General features: G+C 41.7%; 1 protein-coding gene across 2 annotated transcripts in view; it reads right to left on the reverse strand.

Annotated features, from left to right (window-relative positions):
* Positions 1 to 23,930, reverse strand: part of GABRA5 (gamma-aminobutyric acid type A receptor subunit alpha5) — a 51,722-nt gene that overhangs the window by 10,318 nt on the left and 17,474 nt on the right. For both annotated transcript variants that reach the window (XM_085213523.1, XM_010727527.3), the window contains exon 5: positions 16,938 to 17,020. In XM_085213523.1, the coding sequence (XP_085069649.1) occupies positions 16,938 to 17,020 (83 nt within the window). The remainder of the gene's footprint in view (positions 1 to 16,937; positions 17,021 to 23,930) is intronic.

Below are 23,930 nucleotides of genomic sequence, written 5' to 3' on the forward strand. Positions count from 1 at the left end.
CATGGAAACGTTAAAGTCCAGGTTGGATGGGGCCCTGCGCAGCCTGATCTAGTGGTGGCAGCCCTGCCCACAGCAGGGAGTTGATCTCCCTGAATGATCTCTGAGGTCCCTTCCAATCTAAGTCACTCCATGATGCTATGAACATGAAATAGAAAATAGGAAGTGATCCTGAATCAAGCTAAGAGCATTCGCAGGCACAATGAGGTGCAGATCACTTGGATACTGGAGTAGGTAGCAGGGTGGAAAGCATTTTTTTTCCATTTGGTAATCTTCCCTAGCAATCTTTAGGAAGTGCTAGCAGAGGAAGGACACTAGTCTGGATACATCTTTGGTCTGACCTTTTACACCTAATCTCACATTCTCATCCACACCTCCAAAAGATATGGAAATAATAAGGACAGCAAGAAAAAGAGTTCAGAAGAGGGTTACAAGTATCTCCAGGGCCTGGGAACAAGTCTTAAGATTTGAAGCTTAAGGAGCTCAACTTATTTAGCTCACCGACAAGAGGCTGAGATGTGACTCAATCGCCAAGTATAGATACTTGTACACATAAAAGAAACCAAGAACAGGGAAAACTCATACTACTGACAAAAGCAAAAGAAAAATTCAGGCACTGAAAGAACAGGACACAATTTCCTGGTGGGGGAGGGGTGGGGGAATTAAACAGTGGATAACCTTCCAAGATTATAGATTACTGTCACTAGAAATATAAAGATGGGATGAGATCTTTTTCATCATATCTCTGACAGTAGCTTGTTGCTGCTGTGTTCGTGACTGGAGTCGATCCAATCTTTGGTAGCCGAGCATCTATGAATCCTCCATCCTTATTAGCCATGCAGCCATGCAGGACTGCCCACACGCCTTTCATGTGCCTGTATTTGTAGCTGTGCAGTAAAATTACTGTAATTATATCTCATGATCTGCTTTGAAAGGCTACAAAGGAATTTCTTCCCTACTGCAAAATATTTGCATAACAAAAAGTGATGGAATTTCACCTTTCCCTTAAGAGATGAGATACCCTCCCCATCTCAGAGATGATTACAAACTCATAGCATTCTGTAAATAATTCCAAAGGTTGCTTTGGAGATGTAGAAGTCGATGGGTCACTTCTGCTGCAGAATACTCTATTTTTAAGTGCTTATCTGGTATATGTTGGTCACATGTTGATAGCCTCTGTAAATGTTGAATTTGTATAGACAGACAGGGATTCTCAGAGAATTTTATTTTTACCTATGTCACTTCCCATGCAAAAAAGAATGCTGGACTTTTTGTTGGGTATCATCCATATGTATCTCACACCAGGAGTTCACTGCTACTGTGAGCGTCTCAGGAAAAACTTGTCCAGTTTTCTGCCAATGACACAAGCTCAATGAGACACTTCCTGGTGAAAGCCCTGTAACCAAATTCCATCGAAAGTAAAACCACGTTGGGACATGTGCCTGTGAGGCTTAAAAAGTATTCAGATGCTTTATTTCTTAGCTCTGCCTATCTTTGACTGTCCTAAAACAGCGTCTCTGCTTCAAACTGCAGCCTTTACTGGTGTTTCACACGTCTGAGTGCAGGCCTGGAGGCTCCTGCCCTGGAGCAGCTCAGCACCTCCTCCTTTAAAAAAAAATATATATGTATCTGTAATTCAGAAGCCAGGAGGCACCCAAATGCATGCAGACAGGCCTGACCCCACGCACAATGCTTTGTGATGCTGCCTTCTTCTGAAATCACAACAGGAAAGGGAAGCTGTCTATAGATAATCTGTTAGACAGGATCATGTACATGACCTCTCCATCTATCTTCTTTGCAACTGTAAAGAAAACAAAGTCTGTGTTTTAAAAGGCTGTAGTATAGGATTTTTGGCTTAACGCCTCCTTTCCTTGCTCTGGGCCAGGCTATGAGAATCTGAGCTTCCTTGTGAGAAAGAGAAGAATTGAGAAAATGCCAAAAGAAGAATGTGAATGTAAAAAGATGCAGCCACCCCCTCAGTCCATAAGTACCCTTGTGAGAAACTTATAGCTCCGACAGGAATAGGCTACCCTAAATCCTTAGTGTGGCAGCTGAACCTTGATCATATCTTTTCTGGTCATCTATATAAATCTTTGGGTATCTGTATCCTTGTACTAGGTATGTGTCTTCTTACCTCAAACCTTCTGCCACACTTTCCCCTCAAACTCTAGTTATCCTAAACTTGCCTACCAGAAGCTCCAGCCCTGCTTCTGGTAACCCATGCAGTATAATTAGGCACAGTCATATTGAAAGCTGAATGTGTGGGAGTAGTCTCGAATAATGTCATTTTGCTTTTGGGATAGAGCTGTTGCTAATGGAGAGATGGCATTATTCACTGTCATACCAAATTGTGTAAAAACCTCCCTCTGTTTAAGTAAAGCTCTGGTAGGTTTTCAGTCTCTAAATGACAAATCTCAGCTCCTGATTTCTAGCATTATAGGAAAGGTTTACTGCTGAGCAGGGAATAAGGTCCTCACCACCTTTACATGGTGCACACAGGGGAGCAAGGAGACACCCAGAGAGTGACAGGAAAGTGTAGTAAATGCTTTGGGTTAGAAAACTGGAAGACGCTGCTGTTGTTGTCGTAAAAGCAAACCCAAATTCAAAGCCACTGAAAATACAAGTGAGGCTGTTTGACTTTCATTCTAATTTAAGCAAGTGAGCTTCTTCTGTTATTATAAATCCAATAATTAATTTAGTGTTCTTTACCATTATTTTGCTAGCTTGCCAAAGAAAGTCAGATGCCTCATTCAATTTTTCTTTCTTGCCTAAGCTAGCTCTTTCAAAAGACAAAAAGGAACCAGTTTAGATGAACAACCGAAAATATACAGAGGTGTGATATAATTAGAAGCAAGAAAATGGCAGAAGACATTTATTTCTAGTGGGCATTTGATAAATGGCTGCAGACTTATCACCTAACAGAATGATGAAATGAAGTCATTTCTTCTCATATCTCTTTACTCACAAGTGGATCTATTTTTCTCCACTCTAATGCCCAACAGAAATATAAAACCCATAAAGCCCTACTTTCCTGTTCTCTCACACACTCTGCTATCTTCCTACACTCACATGTCTGGCAAGGCAAACAGCAATGAACACCAGTGAACAGAGGGCAGGTGAGCAACCACAACCAAAGGGAGGAACCAGCCTAACAAAGCAAAGCAGCCAGTTGATAAGAACTAGAAGAATCCTGCCATTCGTCTTGGCAATGCAGGCTGCCTTGTTTTCACTTGGTTTAATTATACATGAACTGGAAAAGCCACTTTGGGAAAAATGCTCATGTTGATTCACTGTTTCCTTTCAAGGTCTTTTGGTAAAACATTACAGAAGGATTCTAAGAGGACAAAAAGGAAATGTTCAGATGCCCATTCCTATGAATGAAGCAGAGTGAGGTGCACAGAACCCTCCCATACATAAATGAGCAACCCATGAACAGGGAGACTTCTGCATCAGCCCTTCACACAAGACACTATTTCTTAGCTCCTTAAGACAAATAAACCCTAGTATCTTAAATATGGATTTTCTGAGTGCAAAATTGAGATCTTTGGGACCCAGATGCAATTATTCAATTATTTTTTCAAGCAATCATCACTCATGAAAAGAACAAAACCCACATTGATGTCTGCCAGGAAGTTTTCATAACCATATGACAGGACAGAAAATATGTCAGGAAAAAAGAATCTAAAAACACTCCCCACTATCTTTCTGTTTTTTATTTAACTCATTACAATTGCATTGTCACATTCTTAACCTTCAACACTATATGACGCCTCAGGATCATCAGACTGCCAGATTTTAGAAGTACTGCTAATCCTTATTAAAGTCTATTGTGAAAGTTGCATGTACATTGTTTTTTAGAAATTCTAGTTATGACCTCAATATGCATACAAATATTTGCCTTGGGGCAGGTCCAAAGGAGGGCCACTAAGACCAAGATCAGAGGGCTGGAACACCTCTCCTATGAAGAAAGGTTGAGGAAACTGGAATGGTTTAGCTTGGAGAAGAGAAGGTTCCGGGGAGACCTCACTGTGGCCTTCCAGTACTTGAAGGGAGTGTATGAACAGGAGGGGTGAGGGTGGATAGTGGCCCGATAGGACAAGGGGGAATGGTTTTAAACAGAGACAGAGGAGATTTAGGTTAGATATTAGGAGGAAGTTTTTCACACAGAGGGTGGTGACACACTGGAACAGGTTGTCCAGGGAGGTTGTGGATGCCCCATCTCTGGAGGCATTCAAGGCCAGGCTGGATGTGGCTCTGGGCAGCCTGGTCTGGTGGTTGGCGACCCTGCACATAGTAGGGGGGTTGAAACCAGATGATCATTGTGGTCCTTTTCAACCCAGGCCATTCTGTGATTCTATGATCTGTCTATGTATTTGACTCCCTTAGAGACTCTTAGATAACTTGGTTAGAGATTCAGATTTACAGTCTCACAACGACTTCTGCAGGGAGTAAAACAGTGCTGCTGATAAGCCATAATGTATCAGCTTGAATTCTAAGATTCAGGCTGGGTTTCTTCTGGCTTGAGCATGAACACTTTTTACTTTACAGATGCTTTATACAGCATCTGTCAGTGCTTGTGTCTATACAACTGAGGCTAGATTTGAACTCTGTAATTGGAATTTCCATTTACATTAAGTTGATAAGAATGAATTGATGTACAAATGAGGACTCCATACAGTCTATAGGAAGAAACCTAGTAAAAATGTGATTTCTAATATAAAAACAGCAAGACAGTGCTAAATATGCACGGTCTGGGTCTGGGGGAAATAGTTTTTTTTTTAAAAAGTAAGCTATTGAGATAAATTTAAATACTAAGATATATGTTTTCACATATTCAATGATTAAGAGCCTAAAATCAAGAATTTCTCATAGTGTAGTGATGAATTCCACTGTTCTCACAGGAATTTGAGGGTCACATAAATTAAGTTAGGGATCTGAAATCATCAAAATTAAGACTGACTATTTAAACTCCCATGAGCATCTTAACAGCACGAATGATCTGAATCTGTGTCACAGATAAGAAGCATAACATATATAAATACAAAGGATTATAAATTGGAATCACATAGAACCCCAGAATGGTTGAGGTTGGTAGGAACCTCAAGATCATCCAGTCGAGCCTCTGCTCAAGTAGTGCCACCTCCAGCCAGCTGTCCAGGACCATGTTCACACAGCTTTTGACTGTCTCCAAGGATGGAGACTTAACAACCACCCTGAGCGGCTTGTTCTACTGTTTGATCATGATCACAGTACAAAAAAAGTTTTCTTGTGTTCTGATAGAATTCCACTTATTCTCATTTGTGGTCATTGTCTCGTCTTGTCTCTGGGCACCACCGAGAAGAGCCGTGCTCCTTCTTTGTCATTTTCTCTCGTCATGTATTTATACAGGTGGAATAAATCGCCTGAGCTTTCTCCTTTCTAGGTTTTCCCAGCTTTCTCAGTTTCATCTTTCTCAGCCTTTCACCATATGAAAGATGTTCTAGCCTTTCAATTATATTTGTGGTCCTGCACCTGAACTCATTCCACAGAGATCAGGAGCTCGGAACAGCTGTTCCAAATGTAAGGAGAACTGAAAAACTCAGAATGAAATATTTTTGGAATGACACAGTATCATCTAGGTGGGACAAAAGAGGACCTCCGAGGAGAAAATTACTATCATGGACTTAAAGCAATTCTTGTATGAAACCGGTAGTAGGACACTTGTATGAAAAGGTAATAGGACACTCGGCTGTAAAACAGTCAGTAAGAAGTTCAGCCTTACTAAAATGATCACTGTTTCTGTCATTCCTGAACTTACAATAAAAACATTATTTGATAACATGGGCAGTATTTTATATGTTTTCCCAATACAAAGTTTTATTCAATTTTCTTTTCACATTCCACAGGGAATAGAATAGGATGTCTTCAGAAACGTGATAGACAGGTCTCAAGGGACTTCATTACTGAGAAACAGTAACATACCTTTACTGATCATTACTAAAAAAAATAAGGCCCTAAGTTAGATCGAAATGACTTTGTTTCAGAATGCAATTTATAAGTCACCTCTGGAAAAGGTGGGAATAGGAATGTGACAGAAGTGTCTATGGCTTGGAAATTAAATGGAAACACTGACTGTACCCACAAGGTGGTGAGAAATACGGAACTGAAGATGACTGTGAAATTCATTTTGAGACAGAGGGTTTTATGATGTGCCTTCGGCTTTTCAAAGCAAGTGACAAGTGAAAAGACCTGTTTAATTCTAGAAGTTCCAGTTCAGAGGGGAAAACTCTGAATGTGACCCTATTTAGAGCTCAAAATCATAAAGCAAAGGAAAAAAAAATTCCTCATGACTTTGGCCTGAAAGAAACTTTGTAATTTTGAAGGTGTGATTCATGATTAGCAGAGGCAAGGCTAGTGACTGCTTTAATACAATGAATTAGCTATTTGCAAGCTGGTACACTAAATCACAGGCATACCAATTATGAATGTAATATGAATACTAACAAACAGTTGCAGTGATAATTCACTCCGGCACAGTACCCTCACAGGATGCTATTACACAGCTTAAGAATAGCTCTGAGCTAGGAGCTGTGCAGAGCAGCACACAATTTCCCTACTGGATCATTGTGGAGGCACAATTTGGCCATTGGAGCACTGCCCCTCTGAGAGGTGTGCGCATTTGCCACACATTTGCCACCACCGCTGGCAACTCTGATGATTCACGGCCCATCCTACGTTCCCACACAGCGATGGGGCAGCAATCCGAGCAGTGCAGATGTTTCCCAAGCGGAGACTGCAACAGTGAACTGATGCCTTGTGGTGAATTCTGACAATGCATGTACCTGGGCTAAAAAGCATGCACAGCATAATAACCAGAGCTGTGTGCCCTGGGAGAACTGGCCCTCCGGCTCCAATCAGAGAAAGGAGCAAATAGAGAGTTTTCCTGGTGGGGTGCCCAGGAGCATCTCAAAAGGCAGCAGACAGGCAGGTCAGGACAATGGAACTGTGCCACACTTTGCTGTGGGATGCTGCCATAGGTAGGCAGAAAGGGGTGACTACACAGGAGCTGCTGGGGGGCTGCTGTATGCCCAGTTGCTCTGAGGCACCAGCCTATCTTCCCAAAGCGGCTGCTCTCATCTGGAGCAGGTGATGTCCTCCTTCTTTTGCCTACTGCCTTCCAACCCCTGTTTCTTCCTCTCACTGTTCTCAGTACTTATAATATCTTCCTTTATTTTTGAATTTATTGGCAGCTGTCTCAGTCTAGAACTAGTCCAACAATTGATTTTGCACCACAAGTAATGGTGGCTACACAACTGTCTTTCATATAGAAGGGGTCAAAAGAAGGCCCTGATGTCTTCTTCTATTTTTCTCCTGGCTGGAATAAAATCCTATTACAAGAGGACTATAGCAACAGAGCAGCAACATGCGCTGGGATGACAATTAAACATTTTAAATATCCTGGGACCCCCCTGACCCTACACAGGTATTTGTATGCCAGGCATATGGTAATTCCAAATTGGCCGACCACTCTGAGTGCTGTATTAACATATAATGAACTCTGAATTTGCAGTCGTGGTATTAGGCAGCTGTATTAACTGCTTCATTAGATAAAACAGCACAGTCATGAGGAAGATGCTAGAGATTTATGTTTTGCTAAGCAAATAAAAGTATTCTCCAAAGTGTGACTGACACCATTACACACACTGCACAGTATCTTACTCTGTAAGCAATCTCTATTGCAGTGGTCCACTCATTTTGCAAGCTGACGCTTAATATCAGCAAAGATAATGCACTCAGCTCTCCAGGAGCATCACCAAGGTGAGAAAAACAGAGTAAATTTTATAGAAGATTCAATTTGATCTGTTTTGAAGGGTGCTTTCAAAAACATGGTGGTTTTGGCCAAATCTAACTTCACAGAGTGAAACCATGACTTCACCACAATGAATGAAAGTTCTTCCCACCAACATCAGTGGTACCAAAGACTCTCCCATCATAAGCAGTACATCTACTGATCTACTATTGAGAACATCACCATTTATGAATCAGTATGACCTGAGACCAACCATGAAAAATTGGAACTATCTGCAGAACTAAATATACGCCCTTTTTTTCTGAAGCCAATCCCTTAATGAAGACATTTCCAACTCTCAGAAGTACAGCTTCACTAATAACACTGTGTGCATGTATAATCAATAGGCGGACAGAGGCAGTAGGTTGAAATACTATTATTCAGTCACTTTAACACTGCTCAGAGATCACAGTCACCAGAACTTATTCCCTGTGCTGATGCTGCAGTCATGTAAATTTCAGAAGTGGGAAAACTCCCAAGTCCCTGACGTCAGAAAAGAGATCCTCCCATTCCCATCCTCTGCTGCTAGCCTGCAGACTCAAGCTTAGCTGGGTTTTCCTGAGTCCTGAGAGTTGACCCTTTAGAAAGCATATTGCTATTCTATATATCATCCCGTGCTGCAGTATGATTGAAAACATCAGGCATGTGAGGCTACTCGTAACTCTGAAAAGCAGCGTTTGCTCCAGGGCTCTTCAAGGCAGTAGTGCAGAATACATAATATCTGCAGTCCCAAAAATGGATGCCGGTGTGCAGAGGGAGCAGTACAGCTTCCATTTCTGTGCCCAACACTAAGATGGAGGTTGACCTTCTGTAAGAAACTTTAGCCTTTTCAGCCTGTGAATATAGGCTGCTGTGAGGGATGCCACAGAATAGCCTCGCATTTAGGAGAAGGGGGTTGCTGCAAGCTCTCTCTTCCTTCTCCGTCCCTGTACCTCTCACTTGTGTATCACCAAGGCTTTTTCATTTCCCTTCTTATGGAGTACAAAAGGAGCATTTTGTTAATGAGCACAGAACTGCTCGAGGCCAACAGTTCAAGCTGCCTCAGTGGTAAAAGGGGTAAAAAAGCCCTTTCCATCAGGAGCCTGTCTATCAGAGGAACTGCCATTTTGCATTTTGTCTGTCACCACACTAAAATGTCCCTTCTTTGGGAACCTTTTCCTCCTGCCCACAGAGACGTAGGCCCAAAGGCACTTAGCTATTTGTCTTCCCTGTACACAAGTGCACATTTCCTTATCTAGAGCCATCAGCTGACCTATTTTAGTCATCTGCTTTAGGAGGAGATTAACCTGAGCTTAAAAATATCTGCTCCTCTCCCCTGACCATAAGAGGGTGAGAGTGGTTAGCTCAGCTGTATATATTTACTCTGCAGAAATATAAATTTAGAAGAGAAGAATCCCATCTCCGCTGACAGATTTAATACTGGATACCTTCAGCAAAGCAGCTAGCTGGTAGCACAGGCTGGATGTGAGCGGACTTTCAGTGGACATGGTGTGGGAATGGGCAAAAAGAGCCAATCCTTCAGGCGTTCCCTCTTTAATTTCTTCACCAAGTGCAGTACAAACAACTTCTTTTGAAGAAACTTGCTGAGCTTGAACTGCAGCTTGCGCTGCACTGCAGTCTGGGCTAATCTAGCTTTCGGTACAGGGGATGAGGCTGACATGGACTCGGCAATTTGGAGGGAGGACTGATGGTTGATGAGAGATCAAGATGTCAGAAAAGATCTGCCAGAAGCTGAATTTTCAGCAGTGTCTTGCAGCTTTTTCTCTTTCTTTCCCCAAAACTGTATGCGAGTCATTTTGTCATTAGCATAGTGCACTAGCACTGGGAGACTCTAATTGAACCCAGGGACCCATAACGACAGAGGCAATAAAAGCAGGTAATGAACCACTCTATCTTTGCTCAGAAGAGACTGTAATTGCTCTTTGCCTACTCCATCCCCACCTGCAAAACGCAGGCAGTGGAGACCAACCTGCCTCACATCAGTACCGTGAGAATGACTTCGGAAGCATTTATGAAATATTTACAAGCCATGGAAATGGCCACCTTGGAAAGTAACAGCCATTAAAAACCTGTCTTGTAAAGCAGTAGTGCAGTATTTACCTATTTGTTCCATTTACAAATAACATCCCATTTGCTAGTGGCATAAACCCGTGATCCATAGTCGGCAACTGTAAGCCCTCAGTGTGCTTTCTGGGGCATTAGGGGGCACGTAATATCTTAGCACGTTTGCACCCAAGGATCATTTGTGAGTTACAGATACCTTAAGCCAATGAAGCAGAGAGTATGTGCATTTTATTTTCTACTGCTGACAACTCAATTTGAATCATGGCTTTCCCGTAATCAGGCAGTTGCACAGCCTTTAAATTTAGCCTGAAATCTCCAGAGTGGGAAGTACATGCTGATGTTTGTATCAACAGCAAAGCACCTGGATCTCCATGCTGCTCCACCACAACAGTGTCTAGACCTCTTTCAGGCAAGATAAAAACACTGCTGTGTATCTCCACACAAGCTGCTTCCCTGCCTGAACTTTTTGTTCCTTGAGCTCAAAGCCAATGCTGGTAAAGCTTTTTCGTCCTAAAAAGGAGCCTCAGGGAAGCACACCTTACCAATACAAAAAACAGTTTTATTAAACATGATCCTAGTGGCCCTCTGGGCTGGAAGGGAGTCGATTCCATGGCTGCTGCAGCTCAGTATTTGTGGGAAGATTGCAGGTTTTTCAGACAATTGTTCTTTCTGACCTCCCTTTTCAACTCTATTATGAACCTAAGGGGAAAAGCTACTGGCTTCTGAACAGATGATCACAAAGAATAGGAAGTCACTGATCCAAAACCAGGCAGTATTTCACAGGAAAGCAATCGCACCCAGAGGACGGGATGGTGGCAAATGCTGAATTTTTAATGTATTTTTAAAATTCTCTCAGCGCAGACCTGAGTATATATGACAAAGGCTCTGAAAAACAAATTGATGATGGTGACTGCAATTGCTTAGGAGGAAACTAGCACAGCCTCTCCAGCATTTTCTGCAAAGTCCCAGTCCTACAGGCGGAGGAAAACTGACTGACCTGATAATTTTAGGAAGCTTTTAGAAAGGGCCTTTTTCACTTTTGTCACTCTAAAAGGTATGACTTTGATGACTTAGGACTGCTAAGATGATCAGAGGGCTGGAGCACCTCTCCTATGAAGAAAGGTTGAGGAAACTGGAATGGTTTAGCTTGGAGAAGGTTCTGGGGAGACCTCATTGTGGCTTTCCAGTACTTTAAGGGAGCATATGAACAGGAGGGGGAACAGCTGTTTATGAGGGCAGATAGTGGACAGATAGAACAAGGGGGAATGGTTTTAAACTGAGATAGGGGAGGTTTAGGTTAGATGTTAGGAGGAAGTTTTTCACTCAGAGGGTGGAGACACACTGGAACAGGTTGCCCAAGGAGGCTGTGGATGCCCCATCCCTGGAGGCATTCAAGGCCAGGCTGGATGTGGCTCTGGGCAGCCTGGTCTGGTGGTTGGCGACACTGCACATAGCAGGGGGTTGAAATGAGATGATCATTGTGGTCCTTTTCAACCCAGGCCATTCTATGATTCTAGGATTCTATGCTGGGAAACCTACCAAAAATGTAAGAAGTTAGGAACATCTTAATTGGTTAAGTTTTGCTCCATGATGGTGTCCCATAATAATAACTGCCACAAAAACATGAATCATACAGCCCAGGCCCAGCTTTTTAAATTCTCCACAGATTTCTCTTGAGAAAAGCTTCTTAGATTTCTGAAATACGCAACTATTACAGTGTTTCCTTTTAAGACCATGCTCCCTTACCCTTTGGGAGCTTCAGGCTGCACTGCTTCATGCAGTTTGGGACAGAACACAAGGGTGAAGCTGCTGGCAACATGGGCTGCTCAAAATGCCAGCTGAGGATGTGACTGTGTTGCTACAGATGCACATTTAAATTGAGTACAGGCTGTGCTGCGGCACCTGTGAGGATACAGAAGTAATTGCTGGTACAATCTACCCCTCAATGTAGGAGAAACACAAAGTTCAAATAAGATACTTGCAGAAATTGTGAAGTCATCTTTATACAGAAGAGGTTTTAGTTTTGAATTCTGATTTTTAACTCCCTTGAAAGAATAGGCCTTCCAGCATAAAATGCTATCCCATACCTAGCATAGAGAGAACAGCTCGCCATGAACATATGCAACACCTAACTAATCTCCAGGAACTAGTTCTTCAGAACAATGTGCCACAGATGTATCTATTTCTGAGCTAGCTATGCAGAGAAAAATGGATTTCTAAGTCTCTTATCTATATCTGAGATAGTATTGCAGAGAAATAGGAAATTCTACAATATGATTCATCTCATCCTTAGGGAGTCATCAAAAATAGTTCTAATGAGCTGCACTACCAAAGTACTTACTTCCTTTCAGTGGCCATAAAAGGAGTCTAGACAACTAACTGCCATGTCACTGTCTAACTAAAACTGTCACAGACCCACCCCATCCATTTTACAAGGCTCTGCTATCAATGCACAGCTTTCAATACAAGACCAACTACTCTGCTCATTCTGGAGCAGTGTATTTCTATGTCCTGCAACAGATAAGAGCCACAGCAGATTTGGGGAAGCCAAGCGGCTCTTGTGGTACCCTATGATTTTGTGAGTATGCTTCAGCCGTGAGTTTATGTATCAAAACCTTCTGATTTTTTCGCAGCCCCAAAAAGAGTCACGTGCCCACAGTTTCAAGGAATCTAGAGGCAAATAACAGCAATTTCTATTAGGTGGTCTCCAAGTTCTCCATCAATTCTACGGGATGTATGAAAAATCAGTTTAGGCTTGATTACTATGATTTATTAGCTAAACAAGCAAAATCTCTTTACCTGAGATTTTACCTGAGCAAGCAGCATTTAATTATTCACAGATTTTGGGAATACACTGAATACATTGCTGTCACATTTTACTAAAAAGGAATTTGGGTCTGTTTCCTGCCATCTGTTTTGGAGTTGTCCCTCCACACGTGCAGTTCTCCTGCCGTCTCACAGTTTCAATCTGGGGAAGCATAAAATCAAGAAACTCCCTGCAGGTGCTTTCACCTCAGAGCTATTATGAGTATCATGGAGAAACTTCAACACTGGTGGAAGAGAAATTTTTTGGAGAAATTTCTCAGTGTCTGTAGCTACATGGACTGTCTGTGAACAGAAAGAATCTTAATAGCGCTAGTTCACTGCTACAATAAAATCCTGGGGTAATGGTGAAGCTTCTGTCTGTTCATTACTCCAGCTTCAGCTGCCTAAGAGAAAAACAGTCTGAGTGTTTTCTGCCACAGAAATAGCCGGAGCCCCTTCCCCTACCAAAAGCTGCAGAAGACAACATGACTCAGTTTGAGCTGTTAGAAGGGAAGATGTACATAAACCGCGTTAATGTCTTTCTTCAGAAGCCATAAATTTTACTAAGCACTGTTTTCTCACAGTCTGCAAACTCTCAGTGCAATCTACAGTGATCAATCTTCTCCATCTGCATAGCCAAATGAAATTCATCAGGAATAAAAGCCTTCCACAGCACTACTTGTGAGCTAGGGGGAATCTCGTTATTTTCAGAATATTCATTAGAATTTCCACTTACTCTAAAAAGAGTATGATGTTTACTTTTTTTTTTCCCCACTAAGTGACTAGTGGACAATAGATTCATGCATATATCCATTCCTCAGTACAAGATCTATGTACTCAGAAAGGGTGCCTTCAAAATACCGTTGCCATAAATAGATTATCCTTTCCAATATCTGACATTGTCAAATCACCAGTTAACGTTCACTAATAGCAAATAACTAATTCATCTTCTGGGGAACCCTGAAAGCTAGGTAAAACTGATATAATTAACGCATGAGTAAAATGAGATTTAGGAGTTAAGTCAGTTGCCTGGGCAGAGGCCTTCATGGTCTAGTGGATTAGACATCTGTCCCTCCAACCAAAGAAGTTGAGTCTAATCCTTTTTCTGACATTGATTTGCTGTGTGGCCTTACGGAAAGTCAATTAACTTCTCTGCCTCAGCTGCCCTGGAGATAATGATGCTTACCTTCCTAGTGACACATGGGCATTCAGAGACCACACTCAACGATACTTTTAATGTACTCTTAAGGCCTCTCAGTGGAAGAGTGAAACATTAAAGCTTCCTAGCTTTAATGCCCTTTCTGTCTTATCTAATTCCTCCTTCCCACACCAAAAATAGCTTGGGGGTAGGGAGGAATTTCTTCAGGCTAAGATGCAGCTTGTGAAAACATGGCTGGTGCCAGGAAGTGCCACTAGATCCTGTTTGGCCTGCAAATTTACTCAGAGTGGAGGTCAGTGCTAAAATTACCATGGGAAGTTTATTTTGAAGAAACTAGCACCCATGCCAAGCTGTTGTGACACAGAGAACATGGCCATCCCATTAGCACCCTGACTAAGGCCAGAGGGCCTTCCTTGCAGAGCTCTGGCCTTCACACACCATCCCCAGCTCCCCAGCTCTAAATGAGATTCCTACAAGGTGGCTTTACAGGTAGCCTTAGCTCCAGCAGAGGCACAAGCCTGAGGAATAGCAATCATGTACCACACCGCAAGATTGCGCTGGCCACCTTCAACCACTGGGGAACTCTACAGAAAGCAGAAGATATCTAAAATTTTCTCCATTCAGTTCATTAGTAGCTGTCCTTGAACTTCTGGCCTTTGGCAAGCACACCATTTCATTGCATTCCACAGGGAATAGAATCATAGAATGATCTAGGTTGGAAAGACCTTCAAGATCATCAAGTTGAAACAGCACATAGAGGTATTACTTCTGTAGTTGGTACGTAAACTGCCCAGCAGCTATCTAGGTTGGGGGTATGTGCACATACATACCATTATATATCTCCTTTTCTGTATTTGACCTTGCTTTAAATTATTTCTGCAAAATATTCTCATCACATATAATGCTGCTTCAGACCATAAAATCTCCTATATTTTAATATAGCAAACCCCAGTGAAATGGGATATAAGAAATCAACATTTACCTTTATTTCTGTGAGGAAGATTAACACTCCTATTCTTTAATATTGAAGGAAATGTCGGGGCTTTTTCCTTTTTGCTTGCAGTATTATAGCAACCTACTCCCACCTGTGCTGACACACTGACAATCCCTTAAACCCCTTTCCCTGCGTATCTGTCCCATGTTGGCCACTTTATTCTGCTGCCCTGCACTCCCACCCACTGACCAGTGAGCATTCCTTTCCTCTTCACCTTCCTGGCTCCACCGACAGTGTGTTTAACATTTGCTTTGATGCTAGCCATTGAAGCTTTGAAATCCTTCTTGGAAAGAAAACCATTGAAAACAAATCCTTTGGGGAAAAATAAGAAGAAAGGGCCTGTGCTTGTGTATAATACATCCCTGCATGTTTATCTTGTAGATGACTTAATGCAAACCTGCAATGATGGAAATAGGAAACTAGTACTGTACTCTCCTCAAATACAGCTGGGCTAATTAAATAAACCCTGACTTTTTGGCTGATACTTGTGCAAACATCTACATATTACATTGCAATAAAGTACTCTTGAGCTATCAGATCAATACCACAGATATTCCCAAGGCTGAAAGACTACCGATAGCCTGTTCCTATGTATTTACTTACTGTAGAGACCGTCAGTGTGGACCAGCAAAGGCTCCATGTCCAGACACTGCAGAAGAACTTAAAGATAACTTGCAGTAGCTTATAAAATAAACTTGGATTGTATACTGAGTGCAGAAAGTAGCACGAACTGAAATCATAGTCAACCTTTGTATGTCTAATAAAAAAAATTTCAATCTTTCCTATGAGTTAATATTACTAGTACAGTACATAACATGTAACAGCAGGAAGGATATCTTCTTCTCTTTTTTTTTTTTTTTTTTTCCCCAGTAGCTGGTATTCTATGAGTATTCTGGAAGTTTAACCCTATATACAAATAATCACACTTTCCTGTGAGATTCTTTCCCATTTTCAAGTTTGGAATGCAATGCATGGTTTGCCTGCAATTTTTTTTTTTTAAGTTGAATGTAAAGGAGTACTATACCTCCAGATCTGTATTGGCCTTTCAATAAATTAACACTGCCAAGGTAAAAAGACATACCCGAACTGACAGTGACCTTGCAAAATACTGGTGGCTGTTTAGACAGCACTGAGTTTATCTGGATTGCAAGAAGGAGGGGAAAGCAATTCATCCTAAGTTAGGTAATTTGGTAATCATTACTGTAAGCAGTGTTTTTACTTCTTAGTATGATCAAAAGAAGACAATGCATAGCCAGTATTAAACCAGCGCAGATACAGAAGATAAAGGCAAAGCTTAATCTTGGTAGGATTAGTGACTCTAAATTGGTATGACTGAAAAAACATTGAAAAATGCTGAAGATAGGTGGCTTTAGGGACAAGCAAAATGCCTTGCCTGGTAATTTTCAAAAGTCTTTAGAGACACTGATTGCACCTGGAACCTCTGATTTGATTACTGAAATAAAAAATGCCTACTCTAGTAGCCTCATCTGTACTTTAATTAAGAGCTTTGTATTTAAATATAACCATCTGATCCCCTGAGGTTATTTTTAAAGTAAGCTTCTGGCAAGGGACCAGTATGGTGGATTAGAGGCTTGGAACTAAAGAAAAATCATCGTTCTGCATACAATTTAGAATAATGTGTGCATATACACAAATATAAGTGTACACTAAATCATGAAACAAGATACAGGACTAGATTTATTAAAGCCAAATGAAGAGATATTTCCTCTTTCAGTGTTCTAGTTCTCTGTTAATATACACAATGCACATATTGCACTGCAGTCTGATTCATGTGAATACCATAACAGCACAATTTGATATTTTCCAATGAAAGCTCCATTTTTTACAAAAGCAAAACTGCAGTCATCAACTTATCTGTCCACAACCAATACTGGATGTGTAGGCTGGCTTCTGCCCTTGGTATGGATGCACACCACCCATCTGCTCTCAGCTGACTAGGAAGGACACAAAATACACGTGGTATTAAAAGGAGAGGACTAAGAGAAGTGCTAAAGACTTGTACAAAGTACCACTGAACACAAAAAGCCAGAGAGGGAATTTTCTGGATCTCACTTGAAAAGATAACTTACAGCTTCCAAATTTTAATGGGCAGGCATGTGCGTCCATGGGGAAATCTTCAAGCTGCATGGGACACTCAGCAGAGATGGTCAGTCTGTGGGAGAGTAAAAAGAAAACCGATCAGTTTCTGTCAATGCCTTCCTATTTAGGCCCATCGCTGTAATACATGAGCACCAACACAAGCGAGCTTCTGCTGGCAGCTCCTGGCTCTTGCTGAAGCATAGCAGCCCCTGCCTGAGTGGGAGATAAAGCAGCTGGAGTGCTGTGCTTGTGTCTGGGGCCTTATCTACTGCTCAGCCACACCAACGGCTTTTACAACGGCAAGCAGTTTCAGCAACATCATTCTTTCTTATTTGTATGTGCAGGAAGGCTGGGGCTCCTGCTGCAATCCTTATTCTTATCTGCTTTCTGTAGATACTGCAACCAAACTTGGGATCTGACTTCTGTTACAGATGCAAAGAAGCACTGATTTTTCCTATCTTAGCTACTGAGAAGGGTCAAATAGGCTCATTCACCCTTTTTACCCCAAATTCCCTGCGTACGAAAGGGGGAGCAATGCTTGCCTTCTGCAAATAACTTTTGAACAAATGAAAAGTACGTGAATTAAGTATCGCTACATTTGCAGGACAGACTATGACAGCATCTCCAAATAGGTATTTTTTTAATGAAAAAAAAAAAAACAACATCTCCCTGCCTCCATGCTTACTGCCTTGTATTGCCACAACAAAATGAATATTCTGGGAACTGCCACCAAGCTAAGCATATAGTACTACAGTTAGTTTCTGAACAAATCAGGCAGACCAGTTTGGTCCTATGTATTGTGAATTACTGTAAGGAAAAGAGGGCTGGGACATTGTGCCTGGCATATCGCTTCGGGAAACAGTGCTGCCCCACTGTTGGGGAATTCCTGAGCTAGAAAAAGCCTTAGAAAAGACAGACATCCTATGGAGGTTCTGTGTGACTGGCAGATCAAGATGAATAAAAAAAAAGCCTGAGGCACATTCTGAGCACTGTGATATATTAGTTTTATTGATATAAAATACATCAACAGAGCCAAAGCTGACTTTACTAGCTGCATGCAGCATATAGCACAATGAAAATCTACTTTTAATTGGGCCATTTTGCTACCTGCATGTCTCAAATGGTTTGCTTGGGATGGTGAGAAGCAAATCTCATTTTATATGAAGAATACACATATGCCTTTCCCACTTCACTGTCTCAGAGGCTACTGAGCAGAGACACACAAAGCACCAAAGGCTGCCCTGTGCTGCGGTACTACAGGACACTGCAGGAGAAGAGCTCTGATTCCTCACTAAGCTACTTCCCTTGAGGGACAAAATTCTGCAAGGAAAGCCTCAACAGCCTACCACCAGGATGCCAAAGCATCCTCTGTTACTACTGCAGCCTTGTGTAGCCAGACTGCCCACTTTTGATACTCCATGCTTCATATTACCAAACCGAAGTGAATATTCTTGCTATGAGAACTCCTATCCAAAAGGATCATAAAGTGTAACAATCTGTCCGGGTACAGATGGCACAGCATTCAGCAATTCAGTACAACATGATGATGCCTTACTGGGGTACTGAAGCTACATGGACAATAAACTGGGGGAAACAGCTCCACTTGCTGCCAACATACAGAAATTCAGGAGCTCTCTCAATATGTGGAAATGGCAAAATAAGAACACAAAAATGCAATAACAATGCTGGCTAGAGATGGTATTATGAGGATGATCTGGGAAACAGGAAGGGAGGAAGGGAAAAAGGCAAACAGTAATCAGCAGTGTAAGATATAGTGATTAGAAACCATAAAAAGAAAAAAAGAAGTCCAATTCAGAACAGAGATAATGTATCATTTTGTGAGAATAGACAGAAAATCTACAATACAGAAAATAAATGACTAAAGACTGAGATATCTGCCCTTGGGCAAAACTGCTCTTGGACTTTATTTTTGTAAAAGAAATTTCAAAATCACTAAAATATGGAGTTGTCTGCAGAGGAGACTGCCCTTGGGCACCAGAGCCAGTGAAGCCACAGTCACAGAGAGCGCTACATGGATGAATTTAACAATCTGGTGCTAGCAGTATCCTGTCTAGAACCTGCATGCTTTTCATAAAAATCACTCTGATGGGCACTTGAAAGCCAGTCTGCCATCTTTATAGTGCACTGTTATATCTCCTGTGCTAAGTACTGCAAATTTAATTTTCTTGAGTTAAGAAACTTTGCTCAAAGTGCCATCATAAAGCTGACGTTATACTGCAGTCCATTTTCTGTTTGTATACCAATGGTTCAAATATTTTGTTTGAAAGGTTGCAGCTCTACAGCACTTTAATACTCTACATGGGTCATCTGTAAATCTCAAGGAAGGAATCCTCATGTTCCTTCTCATATCCCAAAACAGCTGGGAAGCTAAGAGAAGGAAGATTCAATGCAGAATCACGAGTAAGACTTTCTGGTTCACTTGAATGTCCTATGAATTGTAACATGCTCTGGAAAAATTTCTTATGTGTAATGAGAGAGGCTGTTGACATTCCTGAGCTGACACTGGGGAGAAATGAAGACAAGATACACAGAGAAAGTGACCTAATGGAATTAAGTCCACCCCCAGAACTATTTTTGCCTATAATAAATGGAAGGGTATGGAAATGGAAGGGTAACATACACAGCTGGAGGGTATTGTGCAGCCAAGACTTGCCACAGAAGCTGCAGTTTGTTTCAGGTATCAAGGCAACTCCTGTGCCCTCCCTGAATTCGCCATTCTGCAATAGACAGCATGACCCTTAGGATGCTGCAGGTGCTATCTCCTGGGTCTAGCCCAGTGCAAAGAGAACACAGTTTAGCAGCTGCAAGTGCACCTGGATTGCAGCCTTCCTCTTCGCTGCACTGGTTCTCTGAAAGAAGTTCCTTTTGCGAGTTACCTCTTGATACTGGTATGTTTATTTTCTTCTCATCTTTCCAATTCTAGGGCCACTTCTAACCTGGCCATCTTGAGCAAGTGAGCTGGCTATGCCTTTTTGTTATATCCTAATTTTAGAAGCACACAGCTGAGGCCCTTGTGTAATTTTAAAATGTTCAGTGAACACTCTCCTGGCTACCTCTTACCAGGTTTGCATTTACTGATGTGGGTGCAACATCTTCTAACGCACAACACAGCCATGAATCTTGATAGACTGCATAGAGGTTATCACCCTGAATTTCTGCAGAGAGCTCTTCACCCCACAATAGTTGTTTTTCATTAATATGTGCAGACCTGAAAAACAGCATCACAAAACTGACTCTTGGTTCATAGAGACTGGATTTCCTACAACATACGGGAGAAAAAGGAGACAGTAGTCACCCCTTATGATTGCAGGGCTGGAAGTATGGGTTGCTGCATACAGATTTCTCTTTGGTGTATTGTTCAACGTGCTTAATCAGATCATAGCTCCAGAAGTCACAGAGAACCTGATATCTAGGTCTGCTCATTCAAACATCAGCTGGGGTGGTATTTGCACACATTGGTTTTACGCACCGTGTCAAAGCTTGCATACTCCATTTTTTACAGCTGATTACAACACAGCTTCTCTTGGATTGCTATTATTGCAGGATGAGAAAGGAAGCCTTGGCATGTAAATATAAAACAGCCTTTTAATACGGTTGCTCCTGAATAATCTGACTGTGGTCATTGTAGCAGTCACTGAGCTACAGACCATCTCCACATCAAGGGTATACTGTCAGAGCACCAGCACTGTTCACACTACAGCTCTTTTAAGTAGGAATATTTACAAGCTTCCCTCCTCCACTATCATTCTGTCTTAATAAAAGCCCTATGGGATCAGTTTCACTCAACCTGAGTTTTTGACAAGATTATAAGTAGCTGTTAAAGGTCTGTTACAATGGGAGGATGAAACTCTGATTTTTCTGAAGTTAAAATTCGCCCTGACTTCAACGGGCCAAGTTTCATCCATAGTATGTAAGAAGTCTTGGTTCCAGCCAGTGATTTATTAATAACTACAAAATTCCACTTTCATAAAGCTCTGAACGCTTACACCATCCAAAAGTTGTTCAACCAGCAAAAACCTACAGCATACCTTCAGTACTTGAGAAAAAAGTTGTCTACAAATTATTTCACATATTACCCATAATTGCACATTAAAGTTTCATCAAACTTATATTATGTCTAGCCTTTACTTTAAGAACATAAAGTGACTATCAATGTTCTGTTTCAACGAGGTGCACTTTAGACACATGAAATGAATATCCATATAAGAAATAAAGCAAGACTTCACGGCAAGGCTTCCTCAGTTTGTAGAAGTCACCTTCAAACATTTCTGCTGGAGAATTGAGCGTGCCAATTCTTCCACTAGGCCATTCCTTTTTAACAGATATGGGAAGAAGGAGTTGTTACAGTCTAGGATGTAGCAAGGGAATAAAATTGAGACATTTGAGACCCAGTCACACATAGTGGAAGTACTGCAAGGAGAGACAGGAGCTCACTGGCAGTCCCCCAAGACCCTTTTGCAAGGCTCTGCAAGGAGCTTCTCACTGTTCCCCTGGTTGCTCAAGAGGGGCTGAAAGGCACAGTGCAGATATTTAAAGGATGATGAGGAGAAAGACAGGGAATGTTCAGGGATGCCACCACGTACTTCTCTCGATGCAAGGAGTATCATCTACTACTACTCTTGGGAAAAGTGCTGAGAGATTGAACAAAGTTATCACCTCTTTGGTGCATTGAAAGTGAAAAAAATATTTTCTGGAGTATTATCTACAGCTGCCAGATGGAAGGTGAGGGCAGTCACATGCCTGGAGAGCGAGCAGACTGCCACAGCAACCTGCTTTTTCTTATCAGATATTAGTTCCAGTATGCAAACAAAGGAAAGAAAAAAGAGAGCGCTTTAGAAGGAGAAAGCAAAAAGGAAAAGTCACCAGAGGCTTTCAGGAGAGGTTAACTCAAGCGCTGAGCAACTGAGGAGGTACTGATGAAGCTGATGCATGGGAGGTTTTGCTGGCTCTAAGGTACTGGGATCAGTACCTCAGTTATGAAGCTCTCCCGCCTGCCCTTGACCACAGAACAGCTGAGCCTTCTGAGTTCCTTGTTTCTGTGCCATTGGCCTGATTATTGGCCTGATTGGCCTCAGCATTTTAACAGTGTGCTCTGGCCCTGTCTGTGCCGGCAGCTTATAATTACTGTGGGGCTTAGGCCAGAATGGACGTGAAGATTCAAAGTGCCCTTTCCAGTGTGAGGCCAACTACCACCATTTTTCCTTAGAAAAGGCAAAACGTTAACTTGAAACTCATCTCCAATCTATCTCAACATATCCCAGTCATGACAAAAAAGAGTTAGGTTTATTCAGCCTCAACCAAGTCATACCCCCAAACTGAGAGACTTCACTGCTGCGTCAGACCAAGTACTCGCTCCAAGAGAACCTCAGCAGAACAATTCATACTGCACCAGCATTTCCAGTATAAGCCCTCATACGCTCACGTGGATAGCAGAATAATGGAGTTCTATGTATTTTTTCCAACTGCAAATGTTAGGTTTGTGAAATTACTCATTTAGCCTTGACTCAGGATGCAGCTACTCACTCCATTCTCCCATTGTGATGGGAACACTTTCATGACCAAACCATTATTCCTATAACCAAACCATAACTCCTAAAGGATTTTAAGGAATGATTTGTTTCAAATCCCTGCAGAAAAAGCGTGTGTAACTAGTGCCTCCTTATTTTCCTTAAGTGTATACGCATGCTAATACAAATATCTATATGCACATATATTAAGACCTGCCATGATTCTGAAGAACTTTCCATACAGTCCTATGGAATTCTGTGGATGTGGTTGATGCTGGGTTACCTAACACAGTAAAGAAGCATTAGGACATGGATACACATTCAGTTCTGGTACTGATGACTGTAGAAATCACCCTGAGTTTCACCTCTCACTAGATGATCTATCTGCAACATAGTTCTGAGGGAGAAAATTGGTTATTCCCAGGAATTCAAACACTTGGGGCTGGAGTGAGACAAATTTCAGTCCTTACCTATTTCTCCTTCTTAGCCAAGATACTACCCTTTTCCAATTTTTCTGTGATGCTTGAATGTATTATCTTTACCTCACATTGAAATGTACTTTGAAAATGCCACAGAGAAGGGTCTGTGGAATAATAAGTACTCCAGTCACTGAAGTTTTTGTGAACTGTGTAAGTAATTCAGAGGCATGGTGAGACTGGCAGAACACTCATTTTAACTGTACTGAATTCTTATGTGGAAGTGAGGGAACAAGTCTTTAATTGTCTAGATTAACTACATGGAAGACTAGGTCATCCTGAGATGATCAGAGGTGGATACAATTGATCTCAGAAGCTATACCTCTCCCTGCATGTGGATTACCTTTGTATGCCCAGAGCACGCTTTCTAGACAAGTGCAGAGTTAGATGTTAACCCTCTATGTATAAGAGATACTTAGAAAGGCAATGAAACAAACAACAGAGTGCTTAGGGACACCTACAGCTAGATCAGGTTGCTCAGCGCCTGGTCCAGCCAAGCTTTCTTTCCCTTCTGGTTCCTTATATATGATGAATACTTCTTTAAACACCATGAAGAAGGACTTCAAATCTCTCCACTACTGCAGTAGCTTCTATTTCTACTTCGTTCTTGAATTAAAAGAAAAAAATCTAACTAGTACTAGCAATGTCAAAAAGCTGACGCAATTGTTGATGTGGGTAGAGTGGGAAACAACACCTCAATGAACCCCATACTTCATTTTGATGTGCCACATATTGCCCCATGTCCACGTTACAGATTTCAGTCACGATCATCTAAGCAGCATAGCCCTTTAGTGGCATGTTTGGCCCAGTGCTAACTGAGAGAAATAGAACTGTTCTTGTAGTGTTGTGTATTGGCTTCTCATACCTCTCAACCAAAAATCATCCCATTTGGCAACAGAACAAGCAAAGGACAGCAGTGCCTGGTTTGCACATGGGATTGTCTGGCCCATCCTTCAGTAGAAGATCCAAGTACACAAAT

Source organism: Meleagris gallopavo, chromosome 1 (genome assembly GCF_905368555.1).
Source record: "Meleagris gallopavo chromosome 1, MGAL_WU_HG_1.1, whole genome shotgun sequence".
Taxonomy (NCBI): domain Eukaryota; kingdom Metazoa; phylum Chordata; class Aves; order Galliformes; family Phasianidae; genus Meleagris; species Meleagris gallopavo.